The sequence below is a fragment of the Sturnus vulgaris genome, chromosome 3, assembly GCF_052056855.1.
Source record: "Sturnus vulgaris isolate bStuVul1 chromosome 3, bStuVul1.hap1, whole genome shotgun sequence".
NCBI lineage: Eukaryota > Metazoa > Chordata > Aves > Passeriformes > Sturnidae > Sturnus > Sturnus vulgaris.
Window position 1 is genome coordinate 31,181,670 of NC_142245.1, and position 19,774 is coordinate 31,201,443.

General features: G+C 34.7%; 1 protein-coding gene across 2 annotated transcripts in view; it reads left to right on the forward strand.

Moving 5' to 3' along the window:
* Nucleotides 1-19,774, forward strand: part of BTBD9 (BTB domain containing 9) — a 114,916-nt gene that overhangs the window by 65,279 nt on the left and 29,863 nt on the right. For both annotated transcript variants that reach the window (XM_088161286.1, XM_014893174.2), the window contains exons 8-9: nucleotides 4,677-4,786; nucleotides 12,577-12,766. In XM_088161286.1, coding sequence (XP_088017412.1) covers nucleotides 4,677-4,786; nucleotides 12,577-12,766 — 300 coding nt within the window. The remainder of the gene's footprint in view (nucleotides 1-4,676; nucleotides 4,787-12,576; nucleotides 12,767-19,774) is intronic.

Below are 19,774 nucleotides of genomic sequence, written 5' to 3' on the forward strand. Positions count from 1 at the left end.
AATGCATCTATATAATGAAGCTAAATTGATCCTAAGTCATAAAACCTCATGAGAATGTAGTGTGATTCAAAGAAAATGAGTCCTGTGGAAGATGGGGTTCATTTTGAAAAGAGTCTGGCTTCATGTCACACCAGCCTGGAAAGATGTGCAGAGCCAGCTCGTGTCTGTTCTTTGAATCTCGCTGTCCAGTTTGGTTTAGAATTAGACTTTCTGAAGAACAATGCTTTCTTCTCTATTAAAAAACTACTTTCTTTCTATATAGTTGAATTTATTAGAGTCTCATTTTATGTATTCAGTAGAGATGGCATAAAGATAAGTGAGGGTGATATTTAAGTTGTGCTTAGCTCCAAAGTCAAATCAGGAATGTGGTTGAAGTACAGATTTCATGACATCCAGGTCTTAATATCTTCTCGTATTTTATTTTGTATTCTTATAGTGGAAGTCCATTATGAGATCAGGTGTAATTGGAGATTTCTACTCATATCCAGACAGGTTCTAGGAAATTGAGCTGTTTTGGGTTGAGGTATGACTTGAAATAAAACAAGGTGAACCAAGTTCAGATTTAAGAACTTCATTGGAACTAGAACTGCTTAGAGAGTAAAGATGGAGATTAAAGCAAGTTTATCTGAAATTGTTTATTTTCTGTTTTAAAGAAATAAAAATTGGAAGCCATTAGAAAAGAACAAAGCATTTGTAAACTTATTATTCTTACAGGTTATTATGTATGGAATGCACAACATATTATCATATTATGTAAATGCTACTTATGTTCCAAAGCACATTAGTGTTAATTTGGTGTTTTCCTTTGAGAAACATTGGTTGATTGGTTTACATACTGCTTACATGTGGTACACAAACAATTACATGTCCTGTTTAAGTGCTGTATACCAATATTTTTAGTCACTTGAATGCCCCCACATAAAATACCTGCATACACATTCTGGCACATTACAAAGTGAAATGTGTTGTGTTTTCAAGCTGCTTTACTATCAGTTGTATTTCCAAGGTGAAAATGTTTGTTACTGTGCAGGATTTTGGTGGTATTAGATGTACTTTTCCTACTGGAGTTCAATGATTTTGTCTTTTGTAAGTGTTTTATTTGATTTTTCACCATTGTTTTCCATATTTGCAGCAGGGATTTCCTTTGGTATAAAATAGACTTGATTAGACTTTCCTGTCTAAGTGCAGGAAAACTTGTATTCTGTCAAAAGACAGATATGCTTTTCATGTTTGTTCTGGCTTAATTCTTTATTTTATGTATTTATTTATGTCCACTGTTCTCCCACAATTTAATGCTGGCAATAGATTTTTCTTCCTTGTTTTTTCTATCTTCCTGCCACAGGTCTGTTGATTCAGCTGTGTGAGTCTGAAGGATTATTCCTTTTAGGGAGTTGTCAATAAATGGAGTTTAGATGGTGTCGAATAACACTGTTTCCTTTTCCACTAAAAAACAAACACAATGTCTTCTAATGCCCTTGTGTGTTGAGCTGTACATGGTGTATCTTTGTGGTGGTTATTAGAATGTGAATGTTAGTGGTTCTAAGCAGTTAGAGCAGGTATAAAGTATACAGTAATTCTGGCACTGGTCTCTCATACCAAATGCTCCACAAAGGAAAATGAAATGCCGATTTCATAAGAGAGCATTTTTTACATATTAAATTTAGTTGAGTTTGCTGTTGCTATTCTAAGTTGCTTTGAGTGTAACTGAAGAGTGGATATCAGTACAAAATACCTGTTAATTTCCATTCTCTCCCTTTATTCAGTCTTCTGTCTCAATATTCTCAAGGGATTGGAATTTGTGCTTAATGCATTTTAGAGTTTGTCTGTGTCTTTCTGCTGTTATTATAATGAAGGATTAAAATGACTCCTAGAGTATGCATATTTTCTTGCTTTGAGACATATGTCCTAAGCACTGTTGTGATTATATAGGCAGCTGAGCTTTGGTGTTTGTAGTCCTCAAGGGTATGCACAGCAGAATCAGTGGTGTGATGTGCAGCAGCTGTTGTCTGAATTATATGTGTCAGCTTTACAAATGTAAAGTGCAGAAGTAAAACATAATTTAGTTGTTCAGATATGTAGTCACAACAGAGTACCAATATCATAATGTCATATAAAGGAGAATAATTGCTCTGGGAAAAGTGGGGGATGAATGAGAGATGTTGCAATGTAGGTGCCTAATTAATCAACCCAGGTAGTCCATTCAAATCTTAGTAGTTTAAAGTTCTACCAAGATCCAGTAGAACATGCTGTTTCCCTATAGTCAGAACAATTTTCTTGGTAGTGAAGAAAAAAACCTACCAACCAGATTTTTCTGATATTCCTGTTGTGAGAATTTTAGGGTCTTGTATAGCTTGACTCTGTGACTAGACAAGTCTGTAACTCGTAGAGCACTTATATATTATCAGTATCCATTATTATCAAAAAGGGACAGAAAATAAAAGTAAGGGGCAAAATTTTCATGTTGCATTCCTGTTTACCTGCTGGGGAAGTTAATTTAAACCCCACAAATTGATCAAGGTTTTTTTAATTTGAAGAATGATTTAGGGGTTTTTCTATCTTGCAGTCTTACCAGTTGAGTCTAAAGTCCATTGACAGTGGAGCTAGTGTAGGCATTGGATTGTGATTCTTTTAGTCTGCAATCACACAAAGATTCATAGATAACTTTGTGTCATATGAACCTGCTTTGTTGCTGAAAGGAATTGGAGCAACTTCTGGTTGCTCTGACAAATGATCAAGAAGTTTGCTCTAATGATGCAATTTTATAACTCCAAAAATTTAAGTAAATTAGCTTTTAAAGCTAATTATGAAGCAGTTTCTTGTGTTCCTATTAATCTTGTTACTTTGTTTATTCTCTAAGCTCTTTAATGCAAGGAAGCATAACTGAAGGATGTCAAAGTACATCTCCATTAGTAACACTCTGTTGGTTTGCCTGGTGCATTTTGTCCAAGCAGCACAACTCAATCAATACCTTCTTGCCTAGGAGAGACAAGAGAGTCTCTATAGCAAGCCAGCCTCCATGTGCACTTCAAAATATTCCAAAATTTCTCCTGTGTTTAATAGAATTCTGTGCTTCTGAGGCTGGAGGGAACAAGATCAGTTACCATTGTCAAATTTTGGACATTATCTGTGGGTTTAGCATTCAAACTGTGGTTGTGAGTTCATAAAAAGAAAGTCAGCTGGTTCACACTGGCAGGTCTGGGGAAACACCTCCTGTTTGCCTGTCAACCAAGATTCCTGTGATGCTCTTTGCAGGCACTTGATACAGCTACAGAGTAAGGGCTAAGTTCTGCTTTATTCTTAAAACACAGATTTTTCTTTATAAATAATAAATATTTTCTTCACTTTTGCAACTTTATTTTTTCTACATAGAATGACTTTCAAGACAATGGCTACTGTGCTAATTGATTGATCTGTGAGTAAACATTAATTAGGCAATAGCATATCATTCTTTGTGCCAAGTTATGATTATTAAAATAATTTCTAAATTAAATTTGGAGGTTGAGCATTAGCACAGTAAATAGCTATGATAGTTGTTTTATTGTTTAAAGAGAAAATCTCAGGAAAGATACCGTGTGTCTTCTCAACTTGATCTGATGAAGAACACAAGCCAAAATGATGCTGTGGGTGAATGGCCATTAAGTTAGAAATATAATTATACCATGTAAATGAAAGACCAAGGATATTGCTTAAGATTCATACATTCTGATAGTTGTTAATTTAAATGAGTTAAATTCATACAGTGCTTTCTGCAAGTGTGGGTAGCCCATCTTGTGAGTAATTCCTTATTTGGTTTAGTAGTTTTCTGGTTGCTTGTTTAGCATTTATTGAGAGGTATACAACAGTCCTTTTGAGGTTTCTCAAAATTTATAGTAAGAACTGTTGTATCTCTTCAGAAAATGCAGAATCAGACTGAATCAAGGTTAGTGGTTGTTTATGGAAGGTGAAGCCTCCTGAGTAATGCAGCATGTGAATAGGTCACAATGTTTGAGAGCAGCTCTATTTGATTTGCAATTGGAGTGTGGAAATATAAATTATACCACCAAGAATGAAACTCAGAGTAGCTTTGTTTCATAATACTTGAATGAGAGTTTTTTTTCATTATTAATAAAAGATACACCAACAGAGATTGATATCCTGTACATCCAGTGTTAGAATTAGAAACAGTCTTAATAAAATGGAATTAATTTTTTGACTTTTGAAGAAAAGACTGAGTCATCTTTTGGGTTTGTCCTGGCTGTATGAAATCTTTCACAATGCTGAAAATCTCTTAGTAAAAGGATGATTATTATTACTGTTGTTCTTGTTCTTATTATTATTACTATTATTATTATTTAAAACCGCTATGAGCACATATTTGCACTAACAGATCATTTCTGAAACAGAAGATCCTTAATTTTGCTTTTCTTGGCAAAATAATCCAGAAACATTTTTAACAGGTTCCACTTCTCTTTAAAGGTTTTTCTTTCTTCTTAAATTGCACTGGAGCCAGTATCCTGACTAGATGCAAAACCTGATATGAAATTGATGTTCTTTTTTACTCCTTTTTCTTTTTTTTTAAACAGTTATTCAGTTCTTATGGGTCTGCACATTGTAGTCTAATTGATTCAATTATATTTAAGAGCACAGAAGGTGGTCATGTTTAACTTGTGCCGTTTACTTTTTTTGTTTCCCTATAGGTATATTCGAATTGTTGGGACCCACAACACAGTGAACAAAGTTTTCCATATTGTGGCATTTGAATGCATGTTCACGAACAAATCCTTTACTCTTGAGAAAGGTCTGATAGGTAAGAGATAGAACAATTTTCCTTTTTCATGAACTGTTTTAAACACTTGTCTTTTAAAGCTGGCCATTATTGCACTCTACTTCTGTTTCCATCCAGAAATCTCTAAATTGGGTTAAAGAGTGTTGTAAGCATAGAATTAGTTGGCTAGTCCTTACAGCTTCTATGAAATTCCAGTACTGTGGATTAGTTAATGATGCTGCAGGAATGCTGAAATTCAAATCAACCACTGCTGACAAAGCCACTGGTAGCTGAGTCAGTCAGGGCTGGCAATGTGATTTTTCTTTGCATGTCATAGTATGGTTGCTCATGTCTCCCAGTAGGTTACCCTGAATTCTCTTACAAGAATGGACTAACCACAGCTATTTATTGTAGTGATGATGGATTTGGACATTTAGGGCCTCTTACACAGCCTGGTTACAACTGCTGAAAGTAAACTCTCATGTGTTGATTTCCCCCCAAAGAGTCATAGACATGCTTAGCCAAGGCAGAACATTGTATCAGCTGTGCTGCTATTATTCTCAGAACACCACGCTGATGGAGCTCTCTTAGCTGGGCAGCTTTATGTAATACTGATTTAAGTACCTTTATGTTACTTAAGGTGGAAATCCCCAACAGACCAATGGTATTGAATGACAAAATGTGTCACAGACTTAATATCGATTTTTTTTTTTAATAGTTCAAACAGGGTGGTTTCTGTGGTTTCTTCCATATAAACTGAGAAGTCAGATCCTGAAGTTCATTGGAGAAAGAGTATTTAGTAGTTGTCTAGGTGGGATTTCCCACAGTTCATTACTTATGGCTTAAAATAAAGAATTTCAGCAAAATTCTCAGAGTTCATGTTGATTTTAAACAAATATTTAAATTTTAAATATCTACCCATGACAGATGGAAGGGAAAACAGTTTTCAAAATAGGATGAGAGGAAAATCTTTAGTAAGACACATTCACTTTAATTTTTTTTCTGAGAAAACTATAATATTTAGCCATGAAAAACCAAGACCCAGTTCCTTCAGCCTGTTCCCCGTGCATTATACAAAGGCAAATCAAAAGCCTTCCCTTTGGTTTGGGTAGTGTGCAAGTAGCATTGCAATTGCCATTGACTACAGAATAAAGTAAGCAGTAAGGAAGAACTGTGTTAAAAGAAAACATCTCCCTTCAGTAAGCTAGTTGGCAGAGAAACAAAGTATCAGATTTGATAAGACCTTTGAGTTAAATTTCATGGTTAGCACTTCTGGCTATGAATTTTTAGACACTTCATACAAAATCTGTTAGTGTGTACAAATATTTGCACATATTTTATATCAGATGATCAAACTTCTTTAGTAAATTATGAATTTGGGACTTAAATAATTTTGGTTTTGAGTGTTAGCACAAAGATTGTTTGATCATAAGTAGGCAAGGCAGTGATTCTGTGCATGTTTGTGTAAGTGAACTTTTACTCTAAGTGACTCATCTTTCATAGACTCAATCATTTTTTCTGGTTGAGTGATCATTCTTGTGAGACAAACTCATCTATTTTAACATTTTTTAAGTTTCAAAGGTAATCTAGGGGATGGAGACTTTATATGGCTTTATTAAAAATTCTCAGTTTGTGAGAATGTTTTTGTAGAATCTTAGAGGTGAATAGGGTTTGGGCAGCATAATAGTGAGGGTTTCTGGTGTTAATGATGATTGTTAATCCATGGCAACTTTGCTGTTGTTCAGCGTGGATCAGTCAAGCTGTTGTATGTGTCACTCATTTGAAGTTACAGTAAGTCAACAGTAAGGAAAGAGGGGCCTGTAGGTCTCCACAGCTTTTTATATTTAAGAGATGTTAGTCAATACAATTCATAGAAAATTAAAAGTAAGAGTTTGGGGAGTAGTTAATTGAAAGTGGGATGTGGCTAGTCTTCCAACTGTCAATGAGGTACCAGCAGTTGTATACATGATCCTGCAGAGTTTATGATGAGAAAGATAAAAATGGAAAGATTTGGGTACTACTTGATGCTAGTCCAGTTGTGAAATGGAGCAGGGGCACCTATGGCTGTTCCATCAGAATTTTTGGCCACCAGTATTGTCTATTCAAAAATATTCTCAGCATCTTTGATCCATCTAGAAGATATTATATCTATTTAATGTTTTTTTAAGTGTAATGATTACCATAAGGTGCCACATTGTATGACTCCTGTGATCAAGCAGACTGTCAGTCCAAGGTCCACTTGTGTAAAAATTCAGTATGAGTACCAGTGGATTGGCACAGATTTATTTTATTGCTCTGATGAGGATTTGTAATGTTTTTCCTGTTTCCGAAGTGACCAGATAAGACAAAGTGGATTGAAAGCAGTTAGAAAAAATAAATTAAATATATGAAAATGCAGTAATCAGAGTAGATTGCTTTTAATCTTGACTTAGTAGAAAAACTTTCATCTTGAACCCTTGAAAAGCAGTTCATTATGTTCATTGTTTATCCTATATGATATTAAATACAATATTAAATTCAGTTAGAGCAAACACAGCTGTTGTTTCTATACCCTGTTTTATTAAAAAAATGAAGTATTGGTCGGCCCTTGAAGACTATAAGGTCCTTTCAGAAAGACTTTTTGACCCCTACTTCTACCAAAGCAACACAATACTAGATGTGCTAAGATTAGATGTGAATATTTTTTTCATTTGAAAACTCATTCCAAAGAAATGAGGCCTCTGAGATATTTGGTTAGAGATATTATTTAGAGACTTGAGCAATTATTTATTTAATTGTTGTGAAAGATACTCAACTTGATCTGATACATATTATCTGTGCAATGGCTGTCACCGTACAGTGAAGATTAGAAGGCTGATAAATAATAAAAATTAAGTACTCTGTCATGATAACAATTTTATTTTCTTGTGGTTTTGCATACAAGGTTTTAATGAAAAGTTACTAACTTGACATATTACAATTAAAAGTTAATATGGAAGATGATTTATGCAGTTACTTCGTACAATACTGAATGTGGTACTGACATGACCCAATGGTAGCTGAGTAGCAGTTTTGGAGCAAAAGTAGCAGAAAATGCTCTTTATAGCACTCTCTGATGTTTAAGTGTTGGTTTACAGTTTGTTGTCTTGTGAAATGAGGTGACAGAAAGGAATTTAATCATATTAAATTATTTCCCTAACCCATATGTTAGAGCTAAGATGTATTTTTCTTTTTGGCATACTATTATCACTAAATGTGTAAGTTAAGAGTTTTACATATTAAATTCATGATACTAACATAACTCTCATTTAACAAGGATGCAAATATTCTTTAATCTCACAATCATACTGCTTGCTTATAATGAACTTATGCTTATGAAATTTTGACTGTTCTTTAGCCATTAATATTTAATCTAGAATCAAAAACAAAAGAATATTTTCAAAGGTAAGAGATATACTCCTTTGGAAGTGGTACCTGGTGTCATGTGATGTATTGTAAAATGTTCTAGTCTGCCCAGTGTCAAGAAGTTACAACAGCAGTTGCTTCTGTGCAAGGCCCCTTTAGGTTTCTGGGAGTTTTTCCCCACCTTAATAGAGGAAAAAATTCCTCTTTTCTGCCTCAAACGGAAAAAAATTGATAACCTCAGTCCTTTAATCACTGCTCAGTGCTGAGGGGCAGTCAAGGATGTGGGCTTGACCAACCTTCTGTCTAATTTTGAGCCTGGTGAAGGTCATTGGGAGTGCAGTGTGGATGGCTTTTCTACAAAGTCTTGTTGGTCTGTAGTCTATCTCAGTCTGTCAGACTGTCTTGTAACTTGTACATTACACATGAAAGAGAGAACAGTGAATAATGCCTGAAGAGCAGAAGATGGATGTAAAACACTGGAATGTCCTTGGTCACCCTCTGGGGAATGCTGTTCAGTACTTGGGAATCATCGTGAACCTTCATTTGTGTGCTGTTCAGTGCCTTAGGAGAACTTATTTTAAAAGGGATAAAATGATACAAATAAATATTCACTTGTCTTTTACTCTGCAAGTTATTTAGAAAAAGAAAAAGAACAAACAAAACTGAATGTGTAACAGGGAGATATCAGTCATATCAGTTTCCTAGTGTGTGGTTCAGCTTTGTAAAAGATTGCTTTGTCTCTCTCCAAGGAAGCAGTGAGACATGCTGGTTTTTGTCTAGTTTAATGTTGACTCCAAGCAAAGCTATCATATTTTGTTTTTTCTCTTTTAAAAAGAGAAAACAATGCAGGCTTACCCAGCAATATAAGTCAGCTCTGCTGCAGCCATAGCTTTAGGAAATTATGAAAAGTTGAAGAAAATCTAAATACTGCAGGGATTTTTTTTTTTTCCCCCTTTCTGCAAGAAAGGGCAACCACATTGTTGGTTTCAAGAGAGATCTGTTCATATGGTTCCAGTTCTTTTTTTATCCTTTTATCTGTTTCCAGTGCCACAAGGAAGGATGCACACTTCCTAAAACAACCGATATTTCTGAAAGCCTTCTGCAGACATAATGTTTAATGAAAGAGCCCTGTAGCAGCCAATTAGTTTGCAATGAAAAATATGACCAGTTCCAGTGGCTTGAATGGTTTTGTTCTAATTTATTGGATTAGGAATCATGAGCTGTAGCATGTATCAAGTGAAAAATCAGCCTTCTCTGAAGTTTTTCTAGCACAATTTCTGACAGTTGGACAAAAACACATATTAGTGGGGTTTTCTTTTCCAGCTAAATATGGCTTGCAGAAAGCTTTTCACTGAAACAGGTGAAAATACTGTTGATATTTGTTTGAAGTTTATATTTTTTGAGGTCTTGATTTCTTTGAATAATGTGATTGAAGATTTAAATTAAATGTAGTAATTTCATCAGCAAGTTTTAACTCAAGAAAATAAGAAAGAGTATGTGGAATGAAAGACACGACATGTGGCTGTACTTTTAATTAAGTGAAAATTCTGTAGATTGCGTATTTTTCTACCATGTAGCAAATAAACAAGGGCTAATTCATATATTGAATAAAGATTAAACTTAACAAATCTTTTGTCCTGTGGAAAATAATGAGAGCAAAATGTCTAATACCCTTTAATTCTTTAATACAGTATAATCAAACTCTGAAATAATTCTTGCATCCTTAATTCTCCTTTTCTTTAGTCTCAGCTTTCTATTTTCCAACCAGCCAGGAAGGAAACTTTTTAATAGATGCTCAAGTAGAAAAGGAATGCAATTTTATAGTTAAAAATTGAGTGATTAGAAGATGAACATTTAACAGATGTAATCATGAGAGGAAAATCACTCCTTCATATTGACTAAAACAAAAATTTGTTTCTTCTAGTGTAATTTCTTGTTTATAGTTTCTTCACAATGGTTGTTTAAGTATCTTAAGAGAATTTACTAAAATGAGCAGTTGCAGTGATTTCGCATGGGCAGAGAACTTTTGACTATTGCCTAGAGTGCAGTAGAAATACCTTCAACTGTCCATAATGCTTTAAATTGCTGCTTTCCTACAAAATAAGACTATGTAGTAGACCTACTGTCTCCCTCTGTGCTTATTTTCATAATTTATTTGAGGTTTATTAATGGCTAGTTTTGTGAACCACTACATACACCCACTTTGTTCTGGTCCCTCCTGTGTTGCATAAAATCATTTGAGGATTTTCTTTCATTTCTCCACCCACATTTTAGTGAAGTCACAGTGGGTGGATAGAAAGCAAAAAAGTATTTTTTTCAGAGTGCTTCAGGGAAAAGAATTAATTTTATGAAAAATCAAGTATGCTAAAAAGACAAAGTAAGAGAAACAAGCTTAGGGAGTGATAAGTAAATATGATGGAGGCTACAACACACTTCTGGTACATCTTTTCTTGGAAGATCTCTAAGAACATTTGAGTAACATATCTGTCTTTTCTTTAAATATAGTCAGTATAGATGACCCTTAGGCCATCTCTTGAAAATTGAAAATCCTTTATAAAAATACTGTTGCTAGAATTAAATATACTGCCCAGTTTTTCATCGCTCCATACTGCAGCATAAGACAAGGAGGCAAGAAAGTAAGTTTTAATAAATGTTTGATGCCACTGTCCTGTAACCTCAATCATCTTCTCCTTTTGTATGCTTACAGAAGGTGTTTGCTTTGCTAACACACGTATTTTCTGTTCCATAAAAGCAAATCAGACTTTTCAGCCCAAAACTGCTGTATGAACAGTACAACAATTTTTGTATTTGTAATCTTCTGTTTTCTCTGACAATATTGGTTACTGTAAGAGCTGGATAGCTGGTGGATTTAAAAAAAAAAAAAAAAAAAAATAGAAACAAGACTGTGGGTTTTGACAGTTTGTATTTGTAAATAAGTGGCCTAAATTGAAGCATAAATTCTAATGGGAAAAAGGAAGACAACCAAAAGACTTGAAAATCTAGCACAGAAGAGAGTCCCCACCAGATGGTACTTTTAATAAATTTATCAAGCATATATAAAAGATGATAATGAACATTCAAAATAGGGAGTGGCAGACCCCCTAGAGAAAAGGAACAGGATGGCACATTCTGTGCATTTCAATTAGTCAGTCACTTTCTAATTAGCTGTTGTAGGGAAGACCACAGAATTATATGAAAAACAGACCAAGACAGTTTCTGTATGGTTTTTAAGGAATTTAAGTAAACAGGGTGACATCTGCTTAGCAGGGTCATGGATTAGTGCAGAAATCTAAACATGAGAAGGAGCAGGATGATGCTCAGAGGGCATGCAGGTATAGTATTGCATGAACTGAGCTGCACTGCATTCAATTAATCACTTAGATAGCTTGGAGTGTGTCTGGAATGTGCCATGGAGCCTCAACATGAGCATTGATTTTGACTCTATCTTTTAGTCATTTTGTTTTTTACCAAGATTGCAATAGCTTCCTCTTCCTATTAAAAAGAAACAGCTCTATGTAGAAGATGCTTTAAAGCGTATATAAAATGAATAAACAAATAAGTTCCCTTATTCCCAGGGAGGAGAGGAAGAAAAGGAAGTCAAGGCAAATTTTAATTCAATGCCAGTACTCTTAGTTTGCATTGTTAGCCTTTGCTTTATTCAGATTGTTCCCAGTGAAGTACTTCTAATGTCTAACACCTGCTCCCCCATAAGAATCTGGGAATTGTTGAGTGCCTCTTTGCAGTAGTAGGGGAATCAGGAGATTTCTAGAATAGAAAAGTGGTGGTTTTGGTAATTTTTTATGAACAGATAGAGATGATAGTGCATTTGATAACACAGTAGCTTTTCCAGAACTGGTTGCTTTCCCACTGCCTTGGATTACTACTTGGCAATGAGCTTGCAGTTTTTTCCCCATTTTTTTTTAGGGTATTTTGGCTGGTTAGTGGCTTTCTTAAGATTATGCTTCTGACACCAGTAACACACTGAAATCACAGAATCCTAGCTCTTCATGGAAAATAATCTCCTTTTTTGCATGCTGAAGACTCATACAGTTAGCTCTGAAATTTCTCTTAGCTATGCTTCAGCCATTTTCGGATGTTTTAGTAGAGAGAGGTTTCATCATGAGAACAGGAAGAAATTATTTCAAAAGTTCTGATGTTTTGCTGGACAAGCTACTTTTTCTCAATTGTGTTAAAAGAGTACTTTTGTATCACCAATACTGAAATCCATCTGTTAATTTACCAAGCTATTCTGGAATCAGTGCTATGAAAACTATCTATACTACTTGTTCATCACTTGTTCATAGTTCATGTTATGTGAGTTACATTTCCTTCTGTTGATCGTATTTTCTCTCTTTTTTTTTTTCTAGCTCTTCTCCAGAAATAAAACCATTGGCATCTGAATTGTTTTCTGACTGTATGTCTGTCATCTTTGTGTTTTTAATTCACAGTTCCTACTGAAAATGTTGCAACAATTGCAGACTGTGCCAGTGTGATTGAGGGTGTAAGTCGCAGTCGCAATGCCTTATTGAATGGAGACACAAAAAACTATGATTGGGATTCTGGATACACATGCCACCAGCTTGGGAGTGGAGCTATTGTAGTGCAGCTGGCACAGCCCTACATGATTGGATCAATACGGTAAGAGGATTTGTTTTTCTCTAAATTAGGGGCCACAGTGAAACTTTTGCTGAGCAGTTATTTTCTTCAGATTGTATGACATTTGGAAATGACATTAATTAGGGGGGTCGTTCAGTAGTTGTCATTTGGCTTCTTACTTCAGTATAACAAGCATGTTAAAAATTAAATGTGTGAATTATATGCAGAGTGCAATTCCAGAAAATATTACTTTTCAGAGGCATAATAGTAGTAACAGTCAAATTATACTATTAAAGTTATATACTTATTTTTAAATAGAGTTTAATTGCAGTCTCACTTATGGTTAAGTAACTCTTATCCACTTCATTCTGAAAACAATTTTCTTGAAGAAAATCATCATGTCAAGTCAGCCAGGCTTCCTTTTTGCTATACAATTAGTGGTAGTTCTTACTTAAACATGGAGGTACAGCAACCTGAATATTGATTTACAAGGCTGGATTAATGAATGTATTTAGACTTGGACTGAAGTTCATTGGGCTGTTTCTACTGTAAATGTGTGTATACATGTGAAGATCATTATTTTGGCTGATATAGAGACTTAGGAAATAGATAGGAGAGGGGTATTTTTCACAGGTGAAAAGAAAAATATTCTTGCCAACTTCAGATTCTCTGATGGTAAGTAGCTGAGTTGTTTGTTTCATAAAATCAGGCATGCAAGACCTTGTCTTAATGGCATCATGGTCTATGTAAATTTAGGCTATGTAGTCAGGGACTTAATTTGTATGCTCTGTGACAGTGAAATAAAGATTTCTGAAGTTTGGAGTACCAGTGATGAAAGTCTGAAATCCCAGGTGAGTACTGGCTTGCAACAGAGGCCGTGTACATGGATACGTATTTCTAGGAGCTCAGTGCCTTCCCCCTGTTAGGAACTGCCAAGTGAGACTTGAAAGCTCTTTTATAACTGCCAATTTCTGTTTTGTGTGGTTTGGTTTTGGCCTATGGCATTGTTATGATGGTTGTAAAACTTTGAAGACAAAGTTTGACATCAGACATCCAGGCAAATCTCTAACTCAACAAAAATAGTGTTTTGTGTGTATGCAGGCTGGGTAGATATTATGCATAATGCAAGTCCAGCATTGTTCTCACTGTGGGAAACGAGTAAGTGTGGCTGGCAACTTTCCACACTGATTTGAGTTGGGTATTGTTAATATTCTGTTAAATATTGCATCTCAAATCGAAAACCAAGCAGTACTCAGATTTCTTTAAATAAGTAAATGAAAATGTAATTCTGTCATTTTCATGTCACTTTAAACTTAATTAGCAGTTAAGGCTTTGGCAATATGAAAGATTAAGAGAAGAATATACTAACTAAAATGCATAGTTTCTCAGTTTTTCTGTCTTCCTATCTTACTGCCTTCTGTTATCCTTCAATTGATGCATTGTACCATCTCTTCCAGTTAGTGAAAAAACCTGACTTTCCTATAAGAAATGCTATGCTATTGTTTATTCTTTTGCAGAAGATTTTTAATAAGTCTCTTTATTAAATAGTGTGTTAGGTGAGTTAAACTTCTGGTTGCCAAGAAATGATAACTGTGTAATCATCAAGTGTGTAGATCAAATTTAAAAAAATCCCCAGACATTACATAATTCAAAACTAACAGGCATTTAGTGATTTATGTGGTATTGAATTGTACAGCTACAGGTTCAGAATCTCATCTTTCTTTGTCAGTTTCCCTGCATGTATAGTACAAACAAGATTAATAGCTTACTTTACAAAAATAACAATAATAAACATCATAGTCTGGGGTATCTTCTGACATAGGAGACTACCTGCATTGTCTAGAGACAGAAATGCTAGCAGCACGTCATTTTCCCCTTGTTGTGAACTGCCTAGAAGAACAAGTGCTCTGAGTTGCAGCTGTGTCTATTGCAGGTAGTAGGCAGTGAAGGGAAGCTGCCCCTTGCAGTGGGGAAGTTTTGCTCTGAGGCATCTACAGGTTTGGCAAGGGTCAGGAACATGTTCTGTATTATACAGTGCTAAAGATGGGGACAATGGTCTCTTATTGAACATCAGGAAATCTATGTTTGGTACAGAAATATAAAAATAGATGACAGCAAAAAGTCTTAGTATTTAATCTTAATAGAAGTAAGAGAATATTTTTGTTAACAGAATGTCTGCCACAACTGATGGAACTGTATTCACTGCCTGTTTTCCTGCTGTTTGCTTGTTTGAAAACTCCCTTGATCTTATGCTCCCACCTAATAGGAAAAAATTTGCTTTAGGCTGGCAGTACACCATGAGTACAGAATGACATGAATTCTGCTACCCTCAGAAAATGAGTCATTATACCCATGGGTTTGGTTTTAAAGTGAATAATTAGGAATTAAAGTATGTATCTTTTTACTTCAGAAACACGAATGTGCAATTGAATATATTTATTTCAGAAAGGGTAAATATATAAACCTTTGAAATAAGGTAGTAGCTGCTTCTAGTCTATAGAAATGGGAATATCACTGGAGAGAGCCTCCAAGAAATAATATGTTACCATAGCAACTAAATTCTGAGTTTGAAAAAAACAGAAGAGCTATTGGTGTTCAAATGTGCCTTAGAAATGCAGGGCGTTGAATGTTTCAAGAATATATATTGTATGCATGCTTTCTGCCAAAGTCATTCCAATATCTAAGAATCTCAGCACCCTTCAGGTTGGAAGGGACTTGAGGAAGAAGAAATCTAGCATCAGGTTGTTTCTCAAAGGAGGGTCAGTTATGAAAAAAGGCTATCCCTATCAAGGCTTTATGCATTCAAGTCCTGAAAATTTCCAACTTCTCTGGGTAGCCTGTGATAACCTGTTCTCAGATATTGACAAGTGTTGTTAGGTTCCTCCCCAGCCCCAAGCCTCCTTAGGCTAAACAAGCCAGCTAGCTTAGTCTCTTGCACAGGGTGTGTGCTTCAACCTCATGAACATTTTGATGGTCCTCTGCTGGAATTGCTCAGATGTATCAGTGTTCTATTTGGATCCAAAAAGCCATTCAGTATGCCAGGCATGATCCAACAAGTGTCAAGTGCAGAAAAACAATCTCTTTCCATTGTTTTGCTGGCTCAGTTCCTGTTGCTCCAGCTCCATATGTTTTTAGCCTTCACTGCTGAGAAGGCACACTGGCAACATCTGTTCAATTTGACTGAGGAATTCCATGGGAGACCACATTGAAACTTGGTCAATGTTGACTACTTCTTCATGTATTTGTATATAAATTTGAAGGTCTTGATTTCCACATCAAAATTTACTCCGAAATTCTGAAAGAGGTCTAATGACAATCAGTGCTCAATACTGTTTTCTATTAGAGAAGACATGGAAAATGTGGAGATTTCAACCCATCCTTTTCAATCGAAATTATTCTATGATACTATGTTTGTTTGGTTTTTTAAAATTGCTACTAAATATAGTATTTTAGATTATGAATTTTTTACAAATATTTAAGAGTTTTATTCTTTGGTTAGTTTTCAGCTTACAAGATACCTCGAACAGTGAACAGAGTAAATGTTAGTTTAGGTGTTTTTCCATAGAGTTGCCTGTCTGGATACAAAATATATATCTCCTTTTAGTCCCTGGAAAGGCCCATATCAGTGCCAGAATAAGTATACTCTTTAATTAGGAACAGAAAGACAGCAACTAGTGTATGTAACATAGTAAACATTGTTTAATTTTTAAGGCTGAAATGTGAATATTGCAGCAGCTGTCATGTCACAATAACTTTCTGTCTAATTCTCCCTGCATTTATCTAGAATAGAAATCTAGTGCTATTAGTGCACTCTTTGGTAGAGATGGAATTCTATGCCATAGTGATTTTCATGTTAGAATAAATAGAAATACCTTTTGTCTTTAGAACAGTACATGAACTACTTATCCAACTTTAATGTTTTTGAAGACTTTAATGCTAGTATGAAAATGATAGCTTTCCATATTCAGAATAATCCTTAAATTAACAAACAGCATCAGTGAACTCGAATGTGTTTTCTGTTTGCATATACCATCATTGTCATATAAATCTCTTATGCTTTCTGATTTTCCATACCACTTCCACTTAAGAAGTTTTTCTTTCTTTGGTGCTCATTTTCTGTGCTTGCCTGACTTGAGAGTAAAATCATGACTCAGAATGAATGATCATGGGAACACTTAAAAAATCTGCAGAAATTTTGTCTCCTTTGTAGGATCTTTGTAGGAAGAAAGACTGATTTCTTGCAGGGTAACTACTGGAACAAAAATATCTGCAGAAAATTGAAAGACTTTAGACATATCGGAGTTATAGACAACCAGAGGCAAAAATGCAACAACAATTGTACAAAAAACCTCCTTCCATGTGGGAGGGTTTTCTTTCTTCTTCTTTCTCTTTCAGGATGTGTTGCTACCTCATGTTTTAATTTCTGTCTTTCGGGTTTCTACAAGTATGCAAGTGATTTATGAACACAGTACTGTCAAATATTTATCTGTATGTTCTCTGTAGTGACTTAGAGTATTCAGGAAGCAGGTGTCATCCTGTCAGGTGCACGACTAATATTATTTGGTATTCTGCTAACACCTTTAGTATATGTAGTTAGATAGCAGTCTGAACTAAACAGTGACAATCTTTTTAATAGAAATCTAAAAATAAAAAGTAAGCACAGACACAAAAAATATTTTTAGAAACATAGAACAATCAATCACAGGACAACACATGACATTTAGGGACATACTGTTAAAAAAAAAAATACTATGGCTTTTTTTTTTTTATAACAGGTAGCCAAAATAATAATTTTCCAATATAATAATATGCCTGCAATGTTTCCTATATCTGCAAAGTTTTATTCATATTTGGAAAGCTTTTATTTTATAAAGTGAGGCATTGTGAACATGTGATATAAACAGCAATGTCATATTAAATGATTCACAGGCTTAGACTCCAGATACCCAAAAATGAAATATGTTTACATCTCACACTGTTGGAAAGTTTAAACTGGATAAATCTTCACTCGATTTTTCTTTCTAAATCCTGAGGGCAAGATACACTAATGAGCTAATTTAGCTTTTTATTTCAAGATGGAAAGTCCTAAGAACATGGGCAATTTTGCTATAAACAGATGCATTTCCAATGGGTATAGTTCTGACTTTTCAAGTGAAATATTCTCCTTCCTGTCATTTAATATTCATCTTAGCAAAACATAGCTTTGCTAAAAAAGTTCAGCATGGTAATTTGCCTGTAATGTGTTGCAAAGATTGCTGTACCTGGCATAAAAAGTGGCCTTTGTGCTCAGTGTGCACTGGTGAATATTCTAGCTGAAAAATCACCTGAAAGTTTTTTACTGCTTATCCAGAAAGGCATTTCAAGCAGAGTAAATTCCAAATAAGTTCTACTGTCAGTCTACATCCTGAGTCTTCCCCAAAAAGCTACTAGAGAATAAATAAATTTTATTTTCTTTCAGAAGTTTGAAAGAAACAGAAATCTACATGTAGCATTCATGCAAAGTCACTTTGGGAAAGATGCCACTGACTTTATTGCAAACCAAATAATGAGTGAATTAATTCTAAACCATGTGATTTTTTTTTATGATTAGGTTGATTTGGGAGAGAGCAATTACATATTTTTGAAAGGAACAAATAGGCCCTGTTAGCCTTTTGCTTTAAAACCATGCCAGCTGTGTTTTAATTCTGGTATTGTTAGTTGAAATTACAGTCACCAGTGTGTTTCTGATATTCAAACTCTTGATCATAGCTTTGAAAACATGGATCAAGGAAATAGCAATGAGTCACCATGATAAAAGGATTCTATTGAAAAGTATAATTAGCTATATTTTGATAGCCTTTTTGAAGGAAAACAAATTTATGAATGTTTTTGATTTTTTCTTCTTTTTATCATTTAGAAGACTTGGTTTAAATATAAATGTTAAATCAATTCAGGACCTGTTGATAAGTAGCAGTTACCAAATAGAGGATTGTAATCAGTAAATTTTTTCTAAGAAAATGCACTTCATTCTTTGGAGACCTTTCAGCTGAAGAAAAGCAGAATGAGGATAATCAGATGAAGGAGAGGTGTTGAAGTTGGGTGGTTATGTTTTGGGGTGTGGGATTTCTTTTTAAGTCCATCATATTGCCACAGGCAACCCTATTTTTTACTAAGTAAACTCTGAAGCTTTTAATTTGTAAATAGATAGTATTCATATGTGCTAAAAGACTTTTGTTGAAAGTGTTTTAATTTATCTTCTTAAAGCTACTTAAGAGAGCATATTATTTCTGATAATATAATGAGCTAGATTCAACATCTAGGGAATTTGTTTTGAATCTGCTTGGCCCTTAGACCTAATTCCATTTTTAACACTGGGATTTCAAAAGCTGAAAAGAAAGGGCTGAGCTAGGTTGTTTCCCTCTGTACTTGGTGTTGGGAGGCTTGAATACTGTGTCCAGTTCTGGGCCAAATATCTCTTACAGCAGGGAGATAATACCTATACAAAGGAAAGTGAAGAAGATACATTTTCCAGATGTGGGTTTTGATAACACTTGAGCTAAATGTCATCCCTGATGCTTTAGGTCTTCCTCTCTGTAAGACAAGTATGGAAATCAAAGTCTATTCAGTATTACTTAGTACCCTTCCTGAAGGAATGTGTGTTTGTTAGACCTATTGTCTTTCTTTTTCTTCTGCCTTTTTAGCACTTTGTTTAATAATTTATCGCCTTCTTTTCCTCATCTTCTGATGAACCAGGACTGAGAATTCCCATTTGCTTACTTTCCTTTTTTAAATATATTTCTCATATATTTGCCAAAACCAAGAAAATACAATTAAGGCAGCATAATCCTTCTAATCATCCAGTTCTTTTTTCTGACCTCTCCTAAACTGACTTTTTGAAACAGATCTTTGCATCATGTCTAAAGAAGGCAATGCCACGTGACAAATAAATTAAAAGTAATTGGATGAATGTAATAGATTAATGTTCATAAATTGGTTATTATAAGCCTGTAAGTCTATTACTGGCATCAGGATAATAAGAATAGAGACACAGTAGTTCAGGATGGCAGAAAC